Below are 20654 nucleotides of genomic sequence, written 5' to 3'. Positions count from 1 at the left end.
AAAATATATGCCCAGCCCGCTCTGCACAAATCCTATGTGGATTAGGCCGCATATTTAACCTTTTATATATTTTGCTTTCTTTATTGGTGTACTGCACTAAATCTATTAGCTGGGCTTAAATTACCTCGTATATGTACAGGGACGGCAGGTGGTCCTCCATTTATCTCGAGGCTGAAAATGAAAACCAACTTTTAAGTTAGAATGCGGATAATTGCTAAAGCCCTCTATAAAGTCCTGAAACTATTATTAAGTAATGTGCTTTGAGAATTCTGTTAGCTCTTCTTTCCCCCCCCTGTTTAACAATGAAACCTAATACAGTGATACCTTGTCTTACAAACTTAATTGGTTCCGGGATGAGGTTCTTAAGGTGAAAAGTTTGTAAGACGAAACGATGTTTCCCATAGGAATCAATGGAAAAGCGATTAATGCGTGCAAGCCCAAAATTCACCCCTTTTGCCAGCCGAAGCGCCCGTTTTTGCGCTGCTGGGATTCCCGAGGCTGCCCTCCATGGGAAACCCCACCTCCGGACTTCCATTGCCAGCAAAGTGCTCATTTTTGTGATGCTGTGATTCCCCTGCTGGGATTCCCCTGCAGCATCACAAAAACATGGAAACACACCGGAGGTGGTGTTTCCCATGGAGGGGAGCCTCAGGGGAATCCCAGCAGCGCAAAAACAGGTGCTTCACTGGCAACGGAAGTCTAGAGGCGGGGCATCCCAGTGGCGGTGGTGGGTTTGTAAGGTGAAAATAGTTTGGAAGAAGAGGCAAAAAAATCTTAAACCCCGGGTTTGTATCTCGAAAAGTTTGTATGACGAGGCGTTTGTAAGATGAGGTATCACTGTATAACCATTCTGTGTTTCTGAACTGGAATATTTACTTCCATTGAACTTCTCCATTATCTATAATCTGATTAAGTTGACAGTGATGCCACAATAAACATACATGCTTCAGGAGTCTTGTTTGGTATGCTTGATTAGTTTCTTCTTAAATTTAACAATGATTATATGGTAGCAAGTTCATGAATCTATGGTTGATGAATGTTAAACATTCGCAGCATTTATGGAAATATTTAACATCAGTCCTGATGTAAGATCTCAGAATAGCTAGTATTTAGTAAGATATGTATTTAAAACTGTGAATTATATTCAACTACTGTTCAATAGCATTTAATTAAAATTAATTAAAAATAACACAATTTCTTAACGTTCCAAACAATTATGAAAACACAAATAGCATTTTTAAAATGCTAGAAAATGCTATAAAACCTATTGGTTTACATTTTATAAAACCGAAAAGGACTACACAGCAAATAGAAAAAGGAAATACATTGTGGAATCCAGTAAATTCAGCATGGTGAATGAAAGGCTTTACGCTTGAAACATGCTTTCTAAAGCAATGTTGCAAAAATCCAAGTGGTTTTGTTCTGGAATAAAATCCTACTTCCAGTCAGAAATAGACTTTCACCGAGTTCATATCAGGGCATTTATTGTATATAAATAAAAATCTTTCATTTTTGCAGTCTTGGAGTAAAAATTTTGAATGTTTTGAATGTTTATTTCCCAAACATCCATGTGATTCATCCCTTCAAATAGAAATATATTTTATTTCTTATGAATATATATATATTTCTATTTGAAGGGATGAATCTACATACCTATACCTGTGAAAATCTATGAAAATTCTATCTGTGTGTTTGTGTGCGTGCATGTGTGTAGATTATTACAGGTACAGGTATGAAGGTCTTGGCATATTCGGGTTTCTTCCTGTATAAGTTTCAGAGATTCCTGGTGACGTTTTGACGACATCCCACTCGTCATCTTCAGGCTGCTGCTTTCGGCTTTGTGCTAGGCAAACAGAGCGTGATCTGAGCTGCCTTTGCTCTATAAATACTGATGGATGGGTGTGAAGTGCTAGCTCAGCTGCTGCAAGCTGTGTTGAAACTTCCTGGTAAGTTGTTGGGGTAACCTCTTCAGTAATTGATGCAATTGATGTATGCAGATTAATTGATGTTTGCAGATTAAGGGTGATATCCTGAGTAGTTGTGGCAGTTGGAGTCTGCAGACTAGTCAGCTGTTTTGTAATGTATGTCTGTGGTGTAACATCCTGGGTTTTGGTTTGGCTGCGATTTTGTGGTCTGGTCATGTGTTTATAGTGTGTGTCAGATTAGATTAGATTAGATTTATTGGATTTATATGCTGCCCCTCTCCGCAGACTCGGGGTGGCTCACAACAATGGTAAAAAACAGTAACAAATCTAATATTTAGAAATCTAAATTACAGTTTGTAAAAAATCTAAATTACAGTTTGCTTTGTGTGCGTGTTGGGGTGCAGCAGTTGGAAACGCTGGTGTGGTTTGGCTTTTGGGTGGTGGTTGTATTTTGTCTGTAGGGTGGATGTGGGTTTGGGTCTGGTGAGGGTGATTGATGGTGGTGTCCTGTGTTGTTCTGTGTCTGGTGTCAGTTTTCGTAGCTGGGATACATTTGTTGACAAGGGTTAGTTTCCAGATGTCTGGTAGGTGGGAGGTATCGTCATGTTTATTCATATTGTGGGGGTGTTTCTATATTCCAATGGCTTCCATGATTATTCTTTTGTTGGAATGTTCAGTTTTGGAAATTTATTTAGTTCTTTCAAAGTGAATTTCATGTCCTGTAGTTTTGAGGTGTTGGAACTTCATGTTATATAGTTATATCTAAAATGGATGTGCTCAGTATTCTGAAACTTCACTAAAATTTTAAATACTGTTCATACCTGAGAGATGGGAGCCCAATTTGTTTCTGTCTCCTAAATTCCTTCACGAAATCCGAATTTATTTTCGAATCTTTGCTGAGATTTATTATTAGCCTCTTGAACAACTTGGGCTTATTCCTACATTGCACCAATAAATGGCGATATGCAGTTCGGTTAAATGTTAGATAGCCCAGAGCACAAGCCATAGATGAACGAACCTAGAAAAGATATTCACATTGTAGGAGGGCAGTTTATTAATTTTGTTCAGAGTCAGTGAATCATATTAGCCTACAGTAAACAACAAAGCAAGGGAACTATGAAAACTAGAATAAAAAGTTCTGGATTGTCCTGAAAAAAAATTCCTGTCCATTATTTGGATATTGTGAGTGGTCCCTGACTAGCACAGTTAGTCGCAAATTCTGAGGAGGATGAACCGGGTCCATCTTAGTACCCTTGGCCAGTGTTCTTGACAACTGAGTCAGAGAGTGAAAGTGAGAGAGAATTGGAACCTTAGAAACTTGAGGAACCTCCAGAGACTGTAGAAACCCCAATGATGGTAATGTCTGACTCAGAGGAGGAAGGAGACATTGGGAATCAGGAGCCACTATTAGATGCGAGGGTAAGAAGGTCACGAAGCTGACAGGAATATCTTTATAGGAAAAGTTCTAGTAGGTAATATCTATGAAACAAAGTCTAGACAGTGAATATATTTAGGAAACAGTTGACTTCCCCCAGACAGTATATAAGTGAGGAATCATGGGTAAAAAAGGTGTGGAGATCCAACATTTGTAATGGTGGATATCCTAGATTCGGGGTTCCAGAAATGCTTTGCTGGCCAACTGCTATTAGAAATGCAGCCGTCTGAGGAAAACCTGGACATCTGTAAGTGTGTGATCGAAGGACATTATCTCACTGAGAAATATTTTAATTAGCTTGGCTGCAGCCCGCTCTTTATCTTTTACCCAATTTAACCGGGGAAAGCTGCCAAAATGGGCAAAAATGCCGTGCTGTAACCGGGCCTGAAACCCGACTGCTGGGGACCTAGATAATCGGCTTCTTCCAAGGACCGTTGGAGCTGGAGTGCCACCACCTTCTCAACAACCTTCCCCATAAAGGGAAGGTTGGAGACTGGACGATAGTTATTAAGTACGGCTGGGTCCAGGGAAGGCTTCTTGAGGAGGGGGCGCACGAGCGCCTTTATAGAGTGTTGGAAAAACTCCCCTCCCGAAGGAAGCGTTGGTAATCTCCTGGACCCAGCTCCGTGTCACCTTCCTGCTGGCCAAGACCAGCCAGGAGGGACACGGATCCAGTAAACAGGTGGCGGAACTCACAGCTCCAATGGCCTTGTCCACTTCATCAGGTGTCACCAGATCAAACTCTTCCCAGACAGGTGGACAAGTACGTGCCCCACTCACCTCGACTGACTCGTTGTCAGTCAACTCTGTTTTCCAATTGGAGTCGAGGTCGGCCCGGATCTGAGCGATTTTATCAGCGAAAAACGTGTTAAAATCCTCGGCACTGCTCTGCAAGGGCTCCCCAACTCCCCCCTGGTTGAGAAGGGAGCGGGTCACCCTAAACAGAGCGGCCGGGCGGGATTCCGCTGATGCAATCAAGGCGGCATGGTACGCGCATCTTGCCGCCTTGAGCGCCACTTTGTAAGTCTTAATAAAAGCTCTTACAAGTGTTCGATCAGATTCAGACCTACTCTTCCTCCATCGCTTCTCTAGACGTCTCTTCTGGCGTTTCAACTCCCGGAGCTCCTCGTTGAACCATGGAGCTCTACGTGGTCTAGTGCCACGGAGAGGCCCAAAGGCACAATCCGGTCAAGAGCCTCCGCTGCAGCCTTGTTCCAGGCCTCCGCAAGAGACTCCGCCGAACTGTGGACAAGTGCCTCTGGAATAACCCCAAGCGCCGTCTGAAAGCCCTCTGGGTCCATCAGGCGTCTGGGGCGGAACATCTTAATTGGTTCCGCCTCCCTGCGGGGAAGGATTGGAGACAGGAAGTCAAGCTGTAGTAGGAAATGGTCTGACCATGACAAAGGCAATGCTTCTAAGCCCCTTAGTCTCAGACCATTACTCAATTGCTCAGAAAGGAATACCATGTCAGGTGCGTGCCCTCCCTCGTGAGTCGGACCCTGTACTACTTGAGTCAGGTCCATGGCTGTCATGGTGGCCATGAACTCCTGTGCCAACCCAGAGGTTTCGCCAAGCGATGGCAGGTTGAAGTCCCCCAGGACAATAAGTCCGGGGAATTCCACCGTCAACCCGGCTACCTCCTCGAGCAGCACAGGCAGGGCTTTTGACACGCAGCTGGGAGGCAGGTACGTGAGAAGCAAGCCCACCTGAACCCCTAAGTCCAACTTCACAAGGAGGGACTCGCAATCTCCGGAGCAACGAGCCTACGCAGGCAAAGGCTCTCCCTGGCTATAATAGCCACTCCTCCCCCCCTTCCCTGGGGTCAAGGTTGATGCCATATCTGAAACCCAGCTGGGCAGATTTCCGAGAGAGGAACTCCTCCCTCCGGGCCCAGCCAGGTTTCAGTTACACATGCCAGGTCGGCCTCCTCATCCAGGATTAAATCCCGGATGAGGAGAGCTTTATTTACCACTGACCTGGCATTGAGCAGCAGCAACCTGAGCCCAGGGCCAGAGTTACACTCATCACCAGTGCCCTGGGTTGAGCTCATGGAGCTGGAACAAGGAATAGTTATTAGACGGCGATCCCTCGTTCCCCTGGAATGGCTAACTCCGTGGCTCCCACCATATCTACCTCTCCCCAGCAACACCGGGATATTCCGACCCTCTGCCACCCCAGAGATCGGTGCCCCTTCCCCTCCCGCCTCTCCGGCGTCAGGTGGCCCAAATATATCATTCATACTATTCCCATTCATCCCATTCCTGGCATAACCCCACCCACTCCAACCATCCCACTCATACCAATCATTCATCCCATACACATTATTGCACCCACCCCAGTTATCCATCAGTTAACCCCCCCCCAATTGATTAAAAATAGATTAAATTAGCGATAGATTAGTGCACTAATATTACAAATATATAAGATATAAAATTATAAATCTGAATAAGTTAATAAGTTAATATAAAAATATAAAAATATATTAGAAAATTAGAAGTATTAATATTAAAACACCAATAAAACTGAATAAAAATAAAAAATGCAGAAAATACAAATATAGGTAATAGTGAATAATTCAATTCATTTAGGAAATCCAGTCAGCAGCAACTAATAAAAGTGCTAAAGTTTTCCAAAGTGCCAAGTTTCCCAAAGTGCCAAGTTTCTCAAAGTGCCAAGTTCTCAGGGGCAGAGTCAAGGTTATTCAAAGTCAAGGATCATTCAATATCTCTCTTCCCCTCCCCCATCCCTTTGTTCTGATCCGAGTAGGCCAGAGCAGAACAGATATATTTTTCCCTGTTGCCCAGTTTCGTATGTATGAGTTTGTGAGCACTATATTACATTTTTGATGGACAGGAATGAGCTTGATATCTGAAAATCAGTCTAAAGATACTACAGCCACTAACAGGTCCAAGAAAGCAAAGACGAGCTAAGAGTTCAGAATGAAATGAACACATAATAGTAAAAGACAAAACAGTAGTACAGTAGTACATGATATGATGCTCCAGTTACATCAAGTGGGGAGGAAGAGATTCTGGTCACTACTGAATAATAAGATCAGAATTTTAAATTCCTACCTCCTCTTCTTTTGCATATAAATGATAACAAAGACGTTGGACAGTTCCCAGGCTTGTGATTGCTTCTGGAATGCCTGCCCTTGTGTGGGCCAAGCTAGCTAATAATTTTCCTGGGGTGGGGAAATGAAATTAAAGCATAAGTATTTGTAAATTGTGCAAGTAAATTATATCCTCCACAACTCGGTACAACTACAACTTGCAAAGTATCAGACCAGAGTTTCTCAAACTGAGCCAAAATGCCCTATCATGGGGTAGCAGGCCACTTAAAATGGATTTGGTTTTTATTTTTTGAAAACCTTTCTTAGCACAAACAGAATGGAAATGAAATATGAATTGGGCTTTGCTTCTGGCTTTGCCTACATTAGCCTAGTTGGCAGTTGTGGAAGCAGTAAGGTACAATTTAACATCAAAAGTAGCATTTTTATTTCCTGCTCCACTTTACTCTCAATACTAATGGAAATTATATACATTTGTTTATAAATTTATGTAGTCCCAGCATTGCAAAATCTGAAAAATTCTTTCTTTTCTCTTCTTTGGTACGCTCAGCCAGGTGAAAAGTTAGGTGTGTTTGAATTCAGTTAACCACTTCTACAGGTGGAGAAGTGCACAGATATGTCTGAAAGTATCAAACTTCTTAACTGAAATTGACTTTGCTTATGTCAGAGATGAAATATATTCATCTCTGAATGGAAAATGGAAAGTGCAATTAACTGTTTTCTATTAACTGTCTGAAGCATGATAAATTAACCTCTTCCACCACCACTTTTCTCCTAGAAATTCTCCCCTCCCCCAGGGACTTTACTCTCTGCTAAGATTGTTTTCCAAGCCCTAAGTCTTTGCAGGTTTTTTTCATTGCTCTAACTTGCTCCAAATGTTTCTTTCCAGCCCTAACCAAGTGCTAACAATGTTCCCAGCTCTTACTGGCTTGCAAGGGCTTTTATTGTTATTCTTTGCGAAGAATGTTTTCCAAGTCCTAAGTCTTTGCAGTATTTTCTTATTGCTCTAGTTGCTCAGAATTTTTCTTTCCAGCCTTAAACAGGTTCTAACAATGTTCCCAGCTCTTACTGGCTTGCAAGCTCTTTCATTGTTACCCTCTCCAAATAAGGTTTTTTTTAAAGCCCTAACCAGGGGATAAAAGAATGTGCTGAAACTGACCAGACTAAGGATGCTAGCTAGATGAATACCTGGTAGGCAGATTATTTCCCCTATTTTCCTCCCCAAAAACTAAGGTGCGTCTTATACTCTGGTGAGTCTTATACTGTACTCTGAAAAATACGGTATGTTACCCTTTGAACCATTTACAATGTTACCCTTTGAACCATTTACAAAATCAGCATATTGCCCCCAACAATCTGGTTCCTCATTTTACTGATTTTGGTGTGATGGAAGGCTCAAACTGCTGGCAAACAGCAGAGTTAACTTGCAATACTGCATTCTAACCAATGCACCTCAAGATTCACCCTGTTTCCTTCATTAAATCTTCACTGTTAGGCACTGCATTATAGTTAATAACAGTTTGTCACTACTGTGATACTGCACAGTATTTTAGTATTTTATATACATTTTACATCATTAGTTACCTGTTAATACTAAAGTGGCTGGTTTTTCTGAACATAGTAGGTCAACCAAGGTAGAAATTCCTCTTGCAGACAAACTAACTTGATCCATATCAATTATAATTTTTGCTAGTACTACAATCTGAAATAGAAGATAATTTTTGACACAACAGATAAAACAGGTTTCCTATAATTTTGCAATTTTTTCATTTCTTATTTGTCACAATATAAAAGACTAATCGTTTTAATGATACTATTAAATACACACAGGACTGGGAATTTTATAATTGTAAAATCATAGTAGAAGAAAAAATCTGCATTAGTTAAGATGGCAGGTAAAGCATTTTATATTCTCATTAACACACCCTCATTTTAGTTTATTGCAAAATCTTTATATTCATTATGCTTCAAATTTAAACATACTTACCTTTCACTAAATTTCACATAATTTAGTCAATTTTAATTCTACGTAGATTTGCAAAAGATTGCAGCCTACAATTCAAGTGAATGGGCTCAAATTGGTGCAGTCCAATTTTTTTTACTACTGGTTATGTGGGCATGGCTTGGGCATGGTGTGGCTTAGTGGGCATGGCAGGAGGAGGATACTGCAAAATCTCCGTTCCCACCCAACTCCAGTGGAACGATTCAGAATAGAATAGAAAAGAAGAGCAGAGTTGGAAGGGACCTTGGAGGTCTTCTAGTCCAACCCCCTGCTTAGGCAGAAACCCTACACTGCTTTAGACAAATAAAGCATCCAATATCTTCTTTAAAACATCCAGTGTTGGAACATTCACAATTTCTGGAGACAACTTGTTCCACTGATTAATTGTTCTGTCAGGAAATTTCTCCTTAGTTCTAAGTTGCTTCTCTCCCTGTTTAGTTTCCACTCATTGCTTCTTGTCCTACACTCAGGTGCTTTGGAGAACAGAGAGAGTCAGTCAGAGACTGACTGAAGAGTCAGTCATTTGCATAATTGCTAGGATCCACCCTGTAGAACCCCAGGTGTGACAAATCCCGAAGACTAGATTTGTGCGTGGATCCTATTCAGGCTTAGTGGTCCTCCTTTCCCTGTAGCTGGGACTGAAGACTGGTTCCATAGGATGAGAAGAGGGTTCAGGTCACTCCATCCTGGAGTGGAACCAGCCTTCAGAATGGGACTTACCAAAGCAGAGGTCCGGGGTGGTGGTGGTAGAGTGACCTTGCACTCTAATGAACATCCACTATTTGCTGTAGAACTCTCTTGCTGAAGGCAACGTCAGATGATGGGTTAGAGTCTATCTTGTAGTGTCAAATGAACTGAGATGGTTGTGTCTACGTTGCCACTCAACAAACCTGTTCAAATGATGCCTGCATGTTCCAGGCCGCGAACATGACTGCGCTCCTGATGGAGTGAGGTGTGATGTCTGTGGAGGTTGAAAGATTTGCTAGTTCATAAGCTCGGCTTATGGTGTTCCTGAACCGGCACCCCATGGTGGATGACGATGCTCATGTTCTTAGGGATTGATGGTGGAAGCCTATGAAGATCGCTTCCATCTTTCTGAGGTCCTTGGTGTGATCTAGGTATATCTTGAGGGCTCTGTACATGTCCAGGGTGTGCCATCGCCACTCAGAGCGATGTACAGGCTGAGCACAAAAAAAAGACAACACCAGTTCCTGTGATCTGTGAAAGACTGAATTTACTTTAGGGATGAAGGAAGGGTTGAGTTGCAGAGTTATATTGTCTGGTTGGAAGATGCATAGGTCTCCTCTGATGGAAAGAGCTGCCAGTTGGGAGATACGACAGGCTGAATTGATGGCCACCAAGAAGGCTACCTTAACTGAGAGGTATCTTAGCTAGGCCTCTCGGAGGGGTTTGTATGGGGGTTCATGAGGGACTTCAGCATGCAGGAGAGATTCCAGATTGGGTATTGATGGATTACTGGTGGGCGTAAATTGGATACCCCCTTGAGGAATCAACGGATGGCTGGAACCTGAGAAAGTGACTCATATTGTTCACATGAAGGACTGCTGAAAGTGCTGCTGTCTGCCTGCAAATTTGGGGTTAATCCCCTACTGAGTCCGTGTTTTATGAATATCTTTAAGAAGAGGAAACGATCTGGCGAGAATCCCTCCTTAGAGCACCATGTGCAAAAAGTTCTCCATGTATCTGAGTAGAAGCGGTTGGTGGATGGGCGGCAAGATGCCTGCATAATGTGAATAACGTCCTGATCATATTCCTGGCATCTTAGGTTGCTCCACTCACTCTCCATGCAGTCAGCTGTAATCAGTCTGGGTCTGGATGCCGTAGGGCTTCCTGAGCGAGTATGTCCGTTGAATGAGGCAATCCCCACAACTCTGTGACTGAGAGCACTTGAAGGTCTGTAAACCAGGTGCGCCCAAGTCAAAATGGTCTGCCCCCCATGAGGCCCTAGGTCCTCTTCCAAGATGGCAGCCCCCTGTCCTGCCTTGTGGTCTTTCCCCAATATGGCAACTCCCTATGAGACACATATGGCCCTGTGGGGAAGAGGGTACAATATTGTGCTTGCCTATGAAGCCAGCCTCAAAGTCCTGGAAGCCCTCTGCCTCACTGTGTTGACAAGGAAACATAGCTTCCTTTTGTGCTCCTCCTTTCCCCCTCCCTCTCATGTCCGGAGGTGGAGGCCGGATGCCTTGCCTTTGTTCTCCTTTTTGCTTGTGTGTGAGCTGAAGGCCTTGTGGGAGGAGGTGGGGTAACAGCCTGTGCAGAGAGAGCTGCGGTTGCGGAGCCACCATGAGCAGATTCAGTGGCAACTGGCTTCTCCCCTCTGCTTCTGGGGCTTGCTTGATCTCTATTGCCCTTGTCGCTATCCGCTGGGAACGTGGAAGGTGGGGGGGGGTGTTGAGAGGGGGTTTCACAGTACTTTAATAGATGCTCCGTTCCTGCTGTTTTACCTCTCAGCTGTATTTCTTTCTCTAGCAAATGAGGGAAGGAAAAAGTTGGATTCCTTTTGGATGCAAGGTTAAAGCCCTTAGAAGGGCTGTTTGGTTAATATAGCGTTTAAGGGTTAACAAATGGAAAGAAAGGTAAAGATTTCAGGGAGTGAAATTAACCACGACCTATCCTTTGAAGGATCAAGTTATATCTGAGGTTCTATAGGGCAGCTCCTAGCAATTATGCAAATGAGTGACTGAATCCTCCAGATGATTGGTCGAGGATAACTGATTCTGAAGGTTGGTTTCACTCCAGGATGAAGAATAACACTCTCTGTTAATATAGCCTAGAATTGTGTTGACTTTTTGGCAGCTGCTGCACACTGCTGGCTCATATTTAAATGGTTGTCCACTAGGGCTCCTACATCCTTCCCACAGTTACTACTGCAAAATCCCCATTCCCTCTCCACTCCAGGGGGAAGTATATTGAAATACAGTGATCCCCCGCATTTCGCGATCCCGATCATTGCGAAAGGCTATATGGCGATTTTTCAACCCGGAAGTAAAAACACCATCTGCGCATGCGCGCCCTTTTTTCTATGGCCACGCATGCGTAGATGGCACCGGGCAGATCAGCTGCTGGGCGGCTTCCCTGGGTCTTCCCCCTCTTGCTGGCGGGAGGGTGAGCGGCGGGCATCAGCGAGGAGTTTGCGTGGGCAGCAGGGAAACCCCAGCGCCGCTTCCCAGCTGAGTCCTGAAGCCAAACGGGGAAGTTCGCTTCAGGACTCAGCTGGGAAGCGGCACGAGCGAACGGCGTGGGCGGGCGAAGGGCGGGCGAAGGGCGGGCGAAGGGCGGGCGAAGGGCAGGCAGGCGGTGCACAAGCGGCAGGCGGACAAGTGGCGGGCGCGGCAGCAGCGAGGAGTTTGCGTGGGCGGTGGGGAAACCCCAATCTTCGGCTCCTCGCTGCTGCGGCGGAAGTAAAAACACCATCTGCGCATGCGCAGATGGTGTTTTTACTTCCGCACCGCTACTTCGCGAAAAACCGATCATTGCGAGGGGTCCTGGAACGGAACCCTCGCGATAATCAGGGGACCACTGTATCTCCATTCCCACCCCACTCTAGGGCCAGCAAGAGGTGGTATTTGCCAATTCTCCGAACTACTCATAATTTCCGCTACCGGTTCTCCAGAACCTGTCAGAATCTAATGGATTTCACCCCTGGCTCTAAGTGTACAATAAACCTAGAACGGGGAACAGGAAAATTTTTATCATAATATTAATTCACCTCCTAGAAATATCTGAAGAAGTTTGAATCATCCATCAGTCAAATATTTCCTGAAAAATTACGATTTTAACAGACCAACAAAATGTAGAAACAAGACTCATCAGAAAAAGTTCCCTGTATTGTTTTTCAAAACTTATGTATAACAACATAAATGCCCTTGCTTTTCATCATATCTAGCTACTCCATTTTTCAGCAGACCATTCAAAAACATGGGATCACCTCAATGCATCACATATCCCATCAATTTAATCAATCAATCCCTTCAATTTGTGGAAAGCCTTCCATTAGAAAAAGGCTTTTTCCTTGCAAACCAGTAATTAACTGGGTTTATGGGAACTGAGGGGAATTAAGCAGCTGAAATTTCCAGAAAACTGCATTTAGGAAATCTGGTCATAATCTTTCTATACTATTGTGGAAGATTACTTTTTTTATTCCAACGGAATCTTCCCAATAGGGAAGTTCAAGTTCTATGTGGCATCTCCATTCTTCCAAAATGCTTATTGATATTTGCAATACCTAGTTTTGTACCTGAAAGGCAGCCATTGCTCTATCTGTCTCTACATCTGAGCCCAGAAGAGGTTCAAATACATGCATTGATATGGGTCCAGCCTCTAAAATCAATATCTGCTGATGAGGATTATTGTAAGCAAAAATTGCAATAGCATATCCTGCTCGTAAACGGATATCCTTAAAATAACAAGAAAATAGTGACTTGTAAACATTGTTCACATTTAGATATTTTCAAACAAACCAAACCACCGTATCTACTTTGAATTCCAGGAGAGTTAAAAGGATTTAATTTTTTTTTTTTTTACACTATTCATTTAAAGTTTTGGTATTCTGTTCTTCATGTGGAAAGACACTCAGGGCAGCATAAGTAATTTAGTATTCCTGTATAGTATACAAAGTATAACACTCCACGGCCTGCACTGGCTGCCGATCGGTTTCCGGTCACAATTCAAAGTGTTGGTAATGACCTTTAAAGCCCTACATGGCATTGGGCCAGAATACATCCGGAACCGCTTTCTACCGCATGAATCCCAGCGGCCGATAAGGTCCCACAGAGTTGGCCTTCCCCAAGTCCCGTCGACCAAACAATGTCGTTTGGCGGGCCCCAGGGGAAGAGCCTTCTCTGGGGCGGCCCCGGCCCTCTGGAACCAACTCCCCCCAGAGATTAGAACGGCCCCCACCCTCCTTGTCTTTCGCAAATTACTTAAGACCCACCTTTGTCACCAGGCATGGGGGAGTTAAGTTATCCTTTCTCCCTAGGCTATTACAAGTTATGCATGGTATGTTTGTGTGTATGTTTGGTTTTTTATAATAAGGGTTTTTTAGTTGTTTTTATTAATTGGATTGTTCATGTTGTTTTACCACTGTTGTTAGCTGCCCCGAGTCTGCGGAGAGGGGCGGCATACAAATCCAATAAATAATAATAATAATAATAATAATAATAATAATAATAATAATACAGTAACTGAAAAAAAGGAGAAAAAAAAAAGAAAAGATAATAAAAAGAAAAGGTGATGCTGTTGGAGTGAATGCTATCTGTTATCAAATGTTATTAAATTGGCAAAAAGATATCCATATATATATAAAATGTAGTTACTTCTAATACCTGTGCATATTTAATTGCCATCATTTGTTTTGCCCCAGATACGCACCATCAAGAACACTCCTCCACATTTTCATATGTGCACACACAACATTTCAGGTAGAGAGTTAGATGTGACATAAACCAGGTATCTCTCTAGGAAAGATGCCAGAGGGTGCAATGCTTCCCTAGATACCTTTCTTCTATTCCTATATCTCTTCTTCTACTCTTTCGTTGATATGTTCTATTACTTTATCTTCTTTTCTATTCTTTCTTAGATATATTTTACTATGAGTATCTCCTCTATAACCTTCATCATGTATTTTACTATGTGTATATAGATATATACCCACTAAACCCTCTTTGTGTATTGGACAAAATAAATAAATAAAATAAATAAACAGATTATCCACTAATGTCAGCCCTAGCCATCACCCATTTTAATACCTAGAAGAGGGTATCTGTACCAACGAAGAGAATATCCAGTCATGTTATCATCTATTGCCTGGGGGAGTGGGGGAATGAAACCATCTTCATCCACACAAGGTGGCAAGCACACACCAGATGTAAGTTTCACAAGCACATCACAGCATCATCAGTACTAGGGAGTAAAGACAACCCAAATCTCCACAAATACTCATTCTTGATACTAGTATGTCGCGGTCCACATTCAAATGTAAGAAAGCACTAGAATTAGATTATGGAGGGAGAGATTGTGAGAATTCAGCCTCATTGGTTTAGATCACATCTAACTTATCGTTGCTTTCAGACATTTGTTAGATGTTTTCAGTAAGTGGAGCTTGGTGTCATCAGCATACTGATATTATTGCATGTCCAAGCTCTGATGGCCATTTCAGCAGCATTGTGTAGATATTAAAGTGTGATAAGTACCGGTAAGTACCTTTTGGCATCCTGGAATAGGACTGTGAGGGTGCCATGGCTCCATCGTTTACTTTTACTCTCTGAAAATTCCTCTGCAAGTATGAGTAGCATCACAGTTGGACACTATCTTCTAAGTGCATCTCATGGAAATTATTCAAAAGGATAATTGATTAGAGATCCACAAACCTCAGAAGAGTCCCATTTCCTTTATTCCTTTTCCACAAAATGTCATCTACTAAGGTCAACATGGCCAATTCTGTCCCTTATCAAAATGAGAAGTGGGTGTTTTGTGCTTTGAGCTAATTCCAACCATTTCTGTGCATCCTCAAAATTCCAAATGTACCCACAGCCTTTCTTAATTTATTATTTGATTCTATAATTTTAATACCAAATGTTTTACTGAAGTCATTACCTTATCTGGTGCATAAAAAAGCTTAAGGACATCCAAATAACTAAAACCTTCTTTCTCTTGTAACACAGTCTGCAGACTGCTATTCTTTAGAACAATACAAGCCAAGGAAAATGCAACTTCAACCTAAAGATTAATTAGAATTGGAAAAATGAAAACGTGAATTATAATACCTTATGAGGAGTAAAAAAAAAAAGTTACAGCTTCGGGAAATCTACCTTTGGTGCCTAAGAATATTTTCTTCGGATAAGGAAAATCCTCTTTCTCTTTCACAGGGAAAAAAAAGTAAAATTGTTATATATCTTTGCTGCTATTTAATGGTTGTCCAGACTTAGCAGCTCAGATCTGGTGCTGTAACCCTATCACAATGATGGCGAACCTTTTTTGGCTTGAGTGCCAAAAGGGTGCGAGTGCACACAATAGCACCTGTGTGCATGCCCACACCCATAATGCAATGTCCTCCCCCCATGTGCATGTGTACAACCCTCCTGCACTGTCCCCCATACATGTACACAGTCCTCACTGAAGCTTCCAGACCTCTAGTAGGCCCGTTGGGCCGTTTTTCGCCATCCCCAGGGTTTAGGAACACCTCCTGAAGCCTGAGGACAGCGAAAACGTTCCAATGGACCAACTGGAAGTTTGGAAACTGTTAGTACATGGTACATACTGATATTCTGGGGTTGCCATGTATGTTAAACTACCAATTGTCGTTTGTACTTTTACAGTTGTGATATCTCTTTAAGAACTTTGGCTGGTTAGCCATAAGAGGGCGCCAGCATTCTCTCCTGTTCCTGACGCTGGATAGCTCATTCACCTTCTTGCCTTTTACCCTGAAGGGGGAGTATTTTTCTGCTTCATGCTGCTATGTGCGGTTTGTTGATTATTTTTGCTTTGTGCTTGTAGATATGTATATATGTAAATAATACTTGTTTAGCATACTAAGTCTGTGTCGTCACTGGCTGTATCACACATCCACACTCTAAAGTCTCGTAGCCTAGCTGCACCGAGATATACCAACAGAAACAAATTTCCGTTTGGCCCGTTGGTCTGTTTTTTGCCGTTCCCAGGCTTCAGGAGGCTTTCCTGAAGCCTGGGAAGAGCAAAAATGGCTGAAAAGAAGGCTGAAAATAGCTGGCCAGAGGACACATGCATGCTAGAGCTAACATAGGGCAACACCTCGAGTGCCCTCAGATATGGCTCTGCGTGCCACTTGTGGCATACGTGCCATAGGTTCGCCATCTCTGCCCTATCAGAATATGACATCCATATTTTTTTCTCAACATTTTATATCACATTTTAGAAGAAAATAACACAAGGAGTTACACTACATAGGCATGAAGCATATCATAAAAGTTAAAAATTAAAAGCAAAAACTTTTACATGAGTTTAAAGTATTTTCTTATTTTCAAATTTCTAAATCTGTGAGGCTTTTCTCCTCTCCTATGTATCCGAAATGTCATGCAAACAGTTTTAAGTACTGTAACAAAGTGTACAGGCATAGAATAAAAATACACAGGCATAAATATTGTAGAAACCCTTTTTATCTGTGCAAATAACAAATACATGTCACTGAATATTCTAATATCCTTTGGAAAACCGCAGGATCCAATAATCTGTAATATTCCTTTTCTTTAAGCATGTATACATGTGCCAATGTGTTTTATGATTCCAGTGCTGAGGTGAAATAGAGGCCCACTAGGCCATGATTAATCACAGACATGGTCTACCTTAGGCTTTCAAAGCTAGCCAATTCTATGAAACACTCTTTCAAAGTCATTATGTCATTAGGATATGACTACCCACTTCTGCTCCTGAGAAGCCAACTACTGGGTGTAAAGGTACTGCACACATTTGATTTTAGTTGTTTCTATAGCAGCTATGTATATTTCATCCTCTAACTTCATTCCTAGACACTGAAATAATATTAATATATTATCTATATTTTAATTAATGTTGATATTATGGCAAAATCAAATACAAGGTCTAAAGTTCCATTATCTAACAAGCTATCAGTAGCTAGAGTCTTCAGCAGTCTACAAATGTATTTTCTTTTATACTATTCAATGAAGCAAAACTATCAAAGCCATTCAAGAACTATATACAGTGTTCCCTCGATTTTCGCGGGTTTGAACTTTGCGGAAAGTCTATACCATGGTTTTTCAAAAATATTAATTAAAAAATACTTTGCGGATTTCCCCCCCTATACCATGGTTTTTCCCACCCGATGATGTCATATGTCATCGCCAAACTTTCCTCTGCCTTTAATAAATATTTTTTCAATAAACTTTAATAAAGAAACATGGTGAGTAATAATCTGAATGGTTGCTAAGGGAATGGAAAATTGCAATTTAGGGGTTTAAAGTGTTAAGGGAAGGCTTGTGATACTGTTCATAGCCAAAAATAGTGTATTTACTTCCGCATCTCTACTTCGCAGAAATTCAACTTTCGCGGGCGGTCTCTGAACGCATCCCCCGCGAAAAGTGAGGGAACACTGTATAGCTAATCCTAGTGTAATGATCCCATCTGGAATGGCAATTTGGTTGTTATGAGAAGTAGTCATTAAGTGAAACTGAAACTATGTTAATAGTTTTAGTTCAGCTTTCCTTTGCTTTAGGGATCAGTGAAGGTTGTAAATGTGGTGGTGGGGGTGTGTGACTGTAAAATTATTTTTTTTCATTACCATTATAACTATGAACAGTCACCATCTGAGGCAGTTGCTAAATGAAGACTCTCTAGTTTAGATATGTATGACAAACATTTTAAACCCACCTTTATCTGAAGGGATGGATGAGTTTTCAGCAAATAAACAAGTACTGGAAAGGCCCCTTCATCCACTACATTCTCTTGACTAACTGGGTTGCTTATATGAGCTTCCCCTAGATGTTTGATGTCATCCATTGTGATCCATTCAAAAGATCCATACAAATAAAAGAAGGGGGGAAATTAGCACACTCAAAATATGATTCTTTAACTGTTCTTTACTTTTAAGCAAGCATATGTTAAATGCTGTAGCTCAAATCAATGGAACGTCCCAGTGAAACAAAACCTAGCTAAGCACTTTGGGTCCAGAAATGAGGCATGTTTTTCTGTCCAAGCATAAACAATGTATACTGTATTTTTCAGACTATAGGACGCACTGTGTATAAGGTGCACCAAGATTTCAAAGAGGTAAGTAAAAAATAGGTTTTTGTCCTCCCCAGCCTCTCAAACCCTCTGTGCACCCTGCTATTTGCAGAAATGCCCCCCCTTCCACCCATTTTTTGCAAAAATGGGGTGGGCAGAGGGCCTGGGAGACCTGCAGAGAGCTCCCGAGGGCTGGGGGAAGGGCAAAAACACCCTCGTTTTTGCAAAAAGTGGCCCATATTTTGCTCATTTTTTTGCAAAAACAGGAGTGTTTTTGCCTTTCCCCAGCCCCCCAGGAGCTCTATGAAAGCTTCTGCCTCTTCCCAGACCCGGGCCTTTTCCCCCCCAAAAAATTGGGTGTGTGGGTGGGACTCCGAGAGGCAAAAAATGGCTGTACTCGGTGTATAAAGTGCACTAACATTTCTGCCCTCTTTTGGGGGGGGGGGGTGCATCTTATACTCCGAAAAACACAGTAAGAGAGCCAATTTGGTGTAGTGGCTAAGGCACCAGGCTAGGGAGTGGAAAGCTGGGAGTTCTAGTCCCACTTTAGGTACCAAGCCAGCTGGGTAAGTTTGGGGCAGTCACTCCCTCTCAGACCTAGGCAGGGGGCAAGGGCAAACCATTTCTAAAAAACCTTCTAAAAAAGGAAACTGGTAGGATTTGCCCAGGCAGTTCTTATGAATCAAAACTGGAATGAAGATAAATAAATACAATCTAACAATTCCCCAAATTAGGAAATATAATCTTGTGAGAAATAGAATTAGGATTACTTTTAAAGTTTTAAAATGCTAGATGAAGAGATTTTAAAATTGCCATACAGTAAAAAATATTTTAGAATGTTTAGAATTCACCATTATTTTATTACTGCTTTTAGTATGCCATTACCATCAGTTGCATTGATTTTACCTTACAAAGCTAGTTTTCCTTTGGCTTTTTTATTAGACAAATAAAATTTATTAGTGGTATCCTGGGTTAAAAAAGGGTCAGATAGCAGATTAATGACGAGTCTATAGCTGACATCTGTATGATATAGTACAGTCAGAATACTGCATTATGTACTGAGGTAGAACTTAGAAGGATATATGGGGGGACGTCCGGGTGATCCCCGCTGCCTCTTTCAGCGGCGAGGTGTGCTCGCCTTGTGCCGTAGGGGGGAGGCGAGGGAGGTCAGGGGTTTTGAAGCATCTGCCTCCCCCCCACACACACACTTAGCCATGGTGCACTTAGCTGTGACTTTCAGTGGACAATTTTTCAATCGCCAATCGCCTTTTCCTGAATTTTGCATCCACTCAGCGCGGAGGAGGAGGTGGGGAGGAGGAGGTGGAGAGGCAAGGGGGCGGGGAGGAAAACGGGCCTGCAATTGGCCAATTTCTTTCTCGCCTTTAGGCGAGCAAAGGAAGCGGCCAATTGCAGGCCCACTTTCCTCCCCACCCCCTTTCCTCTCCACGTTCTCCTCGCTCAGCAGCCGACCGTGGTGAGTAGACAGGAGATTCGGGAGCTTATTATATCGATCAGTAAAATCTCGTGAGCTGCTGCGGGCCGGTTAAAAGACCTCATCGAGCCACATCCGGCCCACGGGCCGTAGTTTGGGGACCGTTGTATTAAGGTCTATTCTTGGATAAGGTCTTCTAGAAAAAATATTTGCTAGCAATAATTTCATACCATCTCTTCTGATGGTTTCTTTAGACTTACTTTAAAAAAAATCTCACCAAGCCAACTATAGTCTCTAAAGCTTATACCAGGAAATTCAGAAAAAGAATCAACTAAATCATGACTGAGCTATAATTGGCTTTGTTAGTCACAAACTATGCAGATGTAGGATTAGATCTACAGTATTTTGATAATGCATCTGTTTTGTGGAGAAGGTTGCCATATGGGGGGAATGGACTGATGTAGCTCTTAAACTTGTCCAATATTGTATAATATTAAGCCTACCCATTCCTAGGCCCTTCCATGGTTCTTACTCAAAGGTTTTAACACTGTTATACTTTAGGAGCGAGATAAAAGGAACTACAGACCGATACACATTGTGCCCAAGGCTTTGATCACACTGAGGAGGGTGCCTTCTGCTATCCTTCCACTTCTCAACAGTCGGACCAAAGGGCCGATTCCATTCCCTTCGCATATTTGGTTCTGGTGAATTTTACTGTCTTTGCTAAGAGCTATGACAGCTTCTCCTCCTTCCAAAACAACAAAAGTAACAAATACAAGTTAAGAATTTTGGAACATCCTATGTGTGTTTGTGCATGTTAATGCAGAACAACAGTGACTTACCAACACACTGCATTTTATCAGATGGTGATAGAAGCATGTCTATAATTAAATTGTATCCAATCTGTTCCGCCATGAATTTCTGCTGCTTCAGAGTTTGTCCGGCTAGGGCCCAGAGGGTTAGAGCCCCTTGTTCTTTCACCTTCAAGTGAAAGGCCTAGAAGTTGAAGCAAAACGAGAAAGCTATATATGAAAGCTTATGAACATAAGCAT

The 20654-nt window shown here is 42.3% G+C and overlaps 1 protein-coding gene across 1 annotated transcript in view; it reads right to left on the bottom strand.

The window, feature by feature from the left end:
* Nucleotides 1-20654, bottom strand: part of ANKAR (ankyrin and armadillo repeat containing) — a 51046-nt gene that overhangs the window by 1296 nt on the left and 29096 nt on the right. The window contains exons 15-23 of the mRNA XM_070731929.1: nucleotides 20445-20598; nucleotides 20189-20350; nucleotides 17817-17923; nucleotides 15051-15173; nucleotides 12694-12852; nucleotides 8015-8132; nucleotides 6435-6544; nucleotides 2747-2943; nucleotides 125-171 (exon numbers count right to left, since the gene is read on the bottom strand). Coding sequence (XP_070588030.1) covers nucleotides 125-171; nucleotides 2747-2943; nucleotides 6435-6544; nucleotides 8015-8132; nucleotides 12694-12852; nucleotides 15051-15173; nucleotides 17817-17923; nucleotides 20189-20350; nucleotides 20445-20598 — 1177 coding nt within the window. The remainder of the gene's footprint in view (nucleotides 1-124; nucleotides 172-2746; nucleotides 2944-6434; nucleotides 6545-8014; nucleotides 8133-12693; nucleotides 12853-15050; nucleotides 15174-17816; nucleotides 17924-20188; nucleotides 20351-20444; nucleotides 20599-20654) is intronic.

This window comes from Erythrolamprus reginae, chromosome 1 (assembly GCF_031021105.1).
Source record: "Erythrolamprus reginae isolate rEryReg1 chromosome 1, rEryReg1.hap1, whole genome shotgun sequence".
NCBI lineage: Eukaryota > Metazoa > Chordata > Lepidosauria > Squamata > Dipsadidae > Erythrolamprus > Erythrolamprus reginae.
The sequence above is the reverse complement of the archived record's forward strand: the minus strand, read 5'-3'. Positions and strand labels throughout refer to the sequence as shown.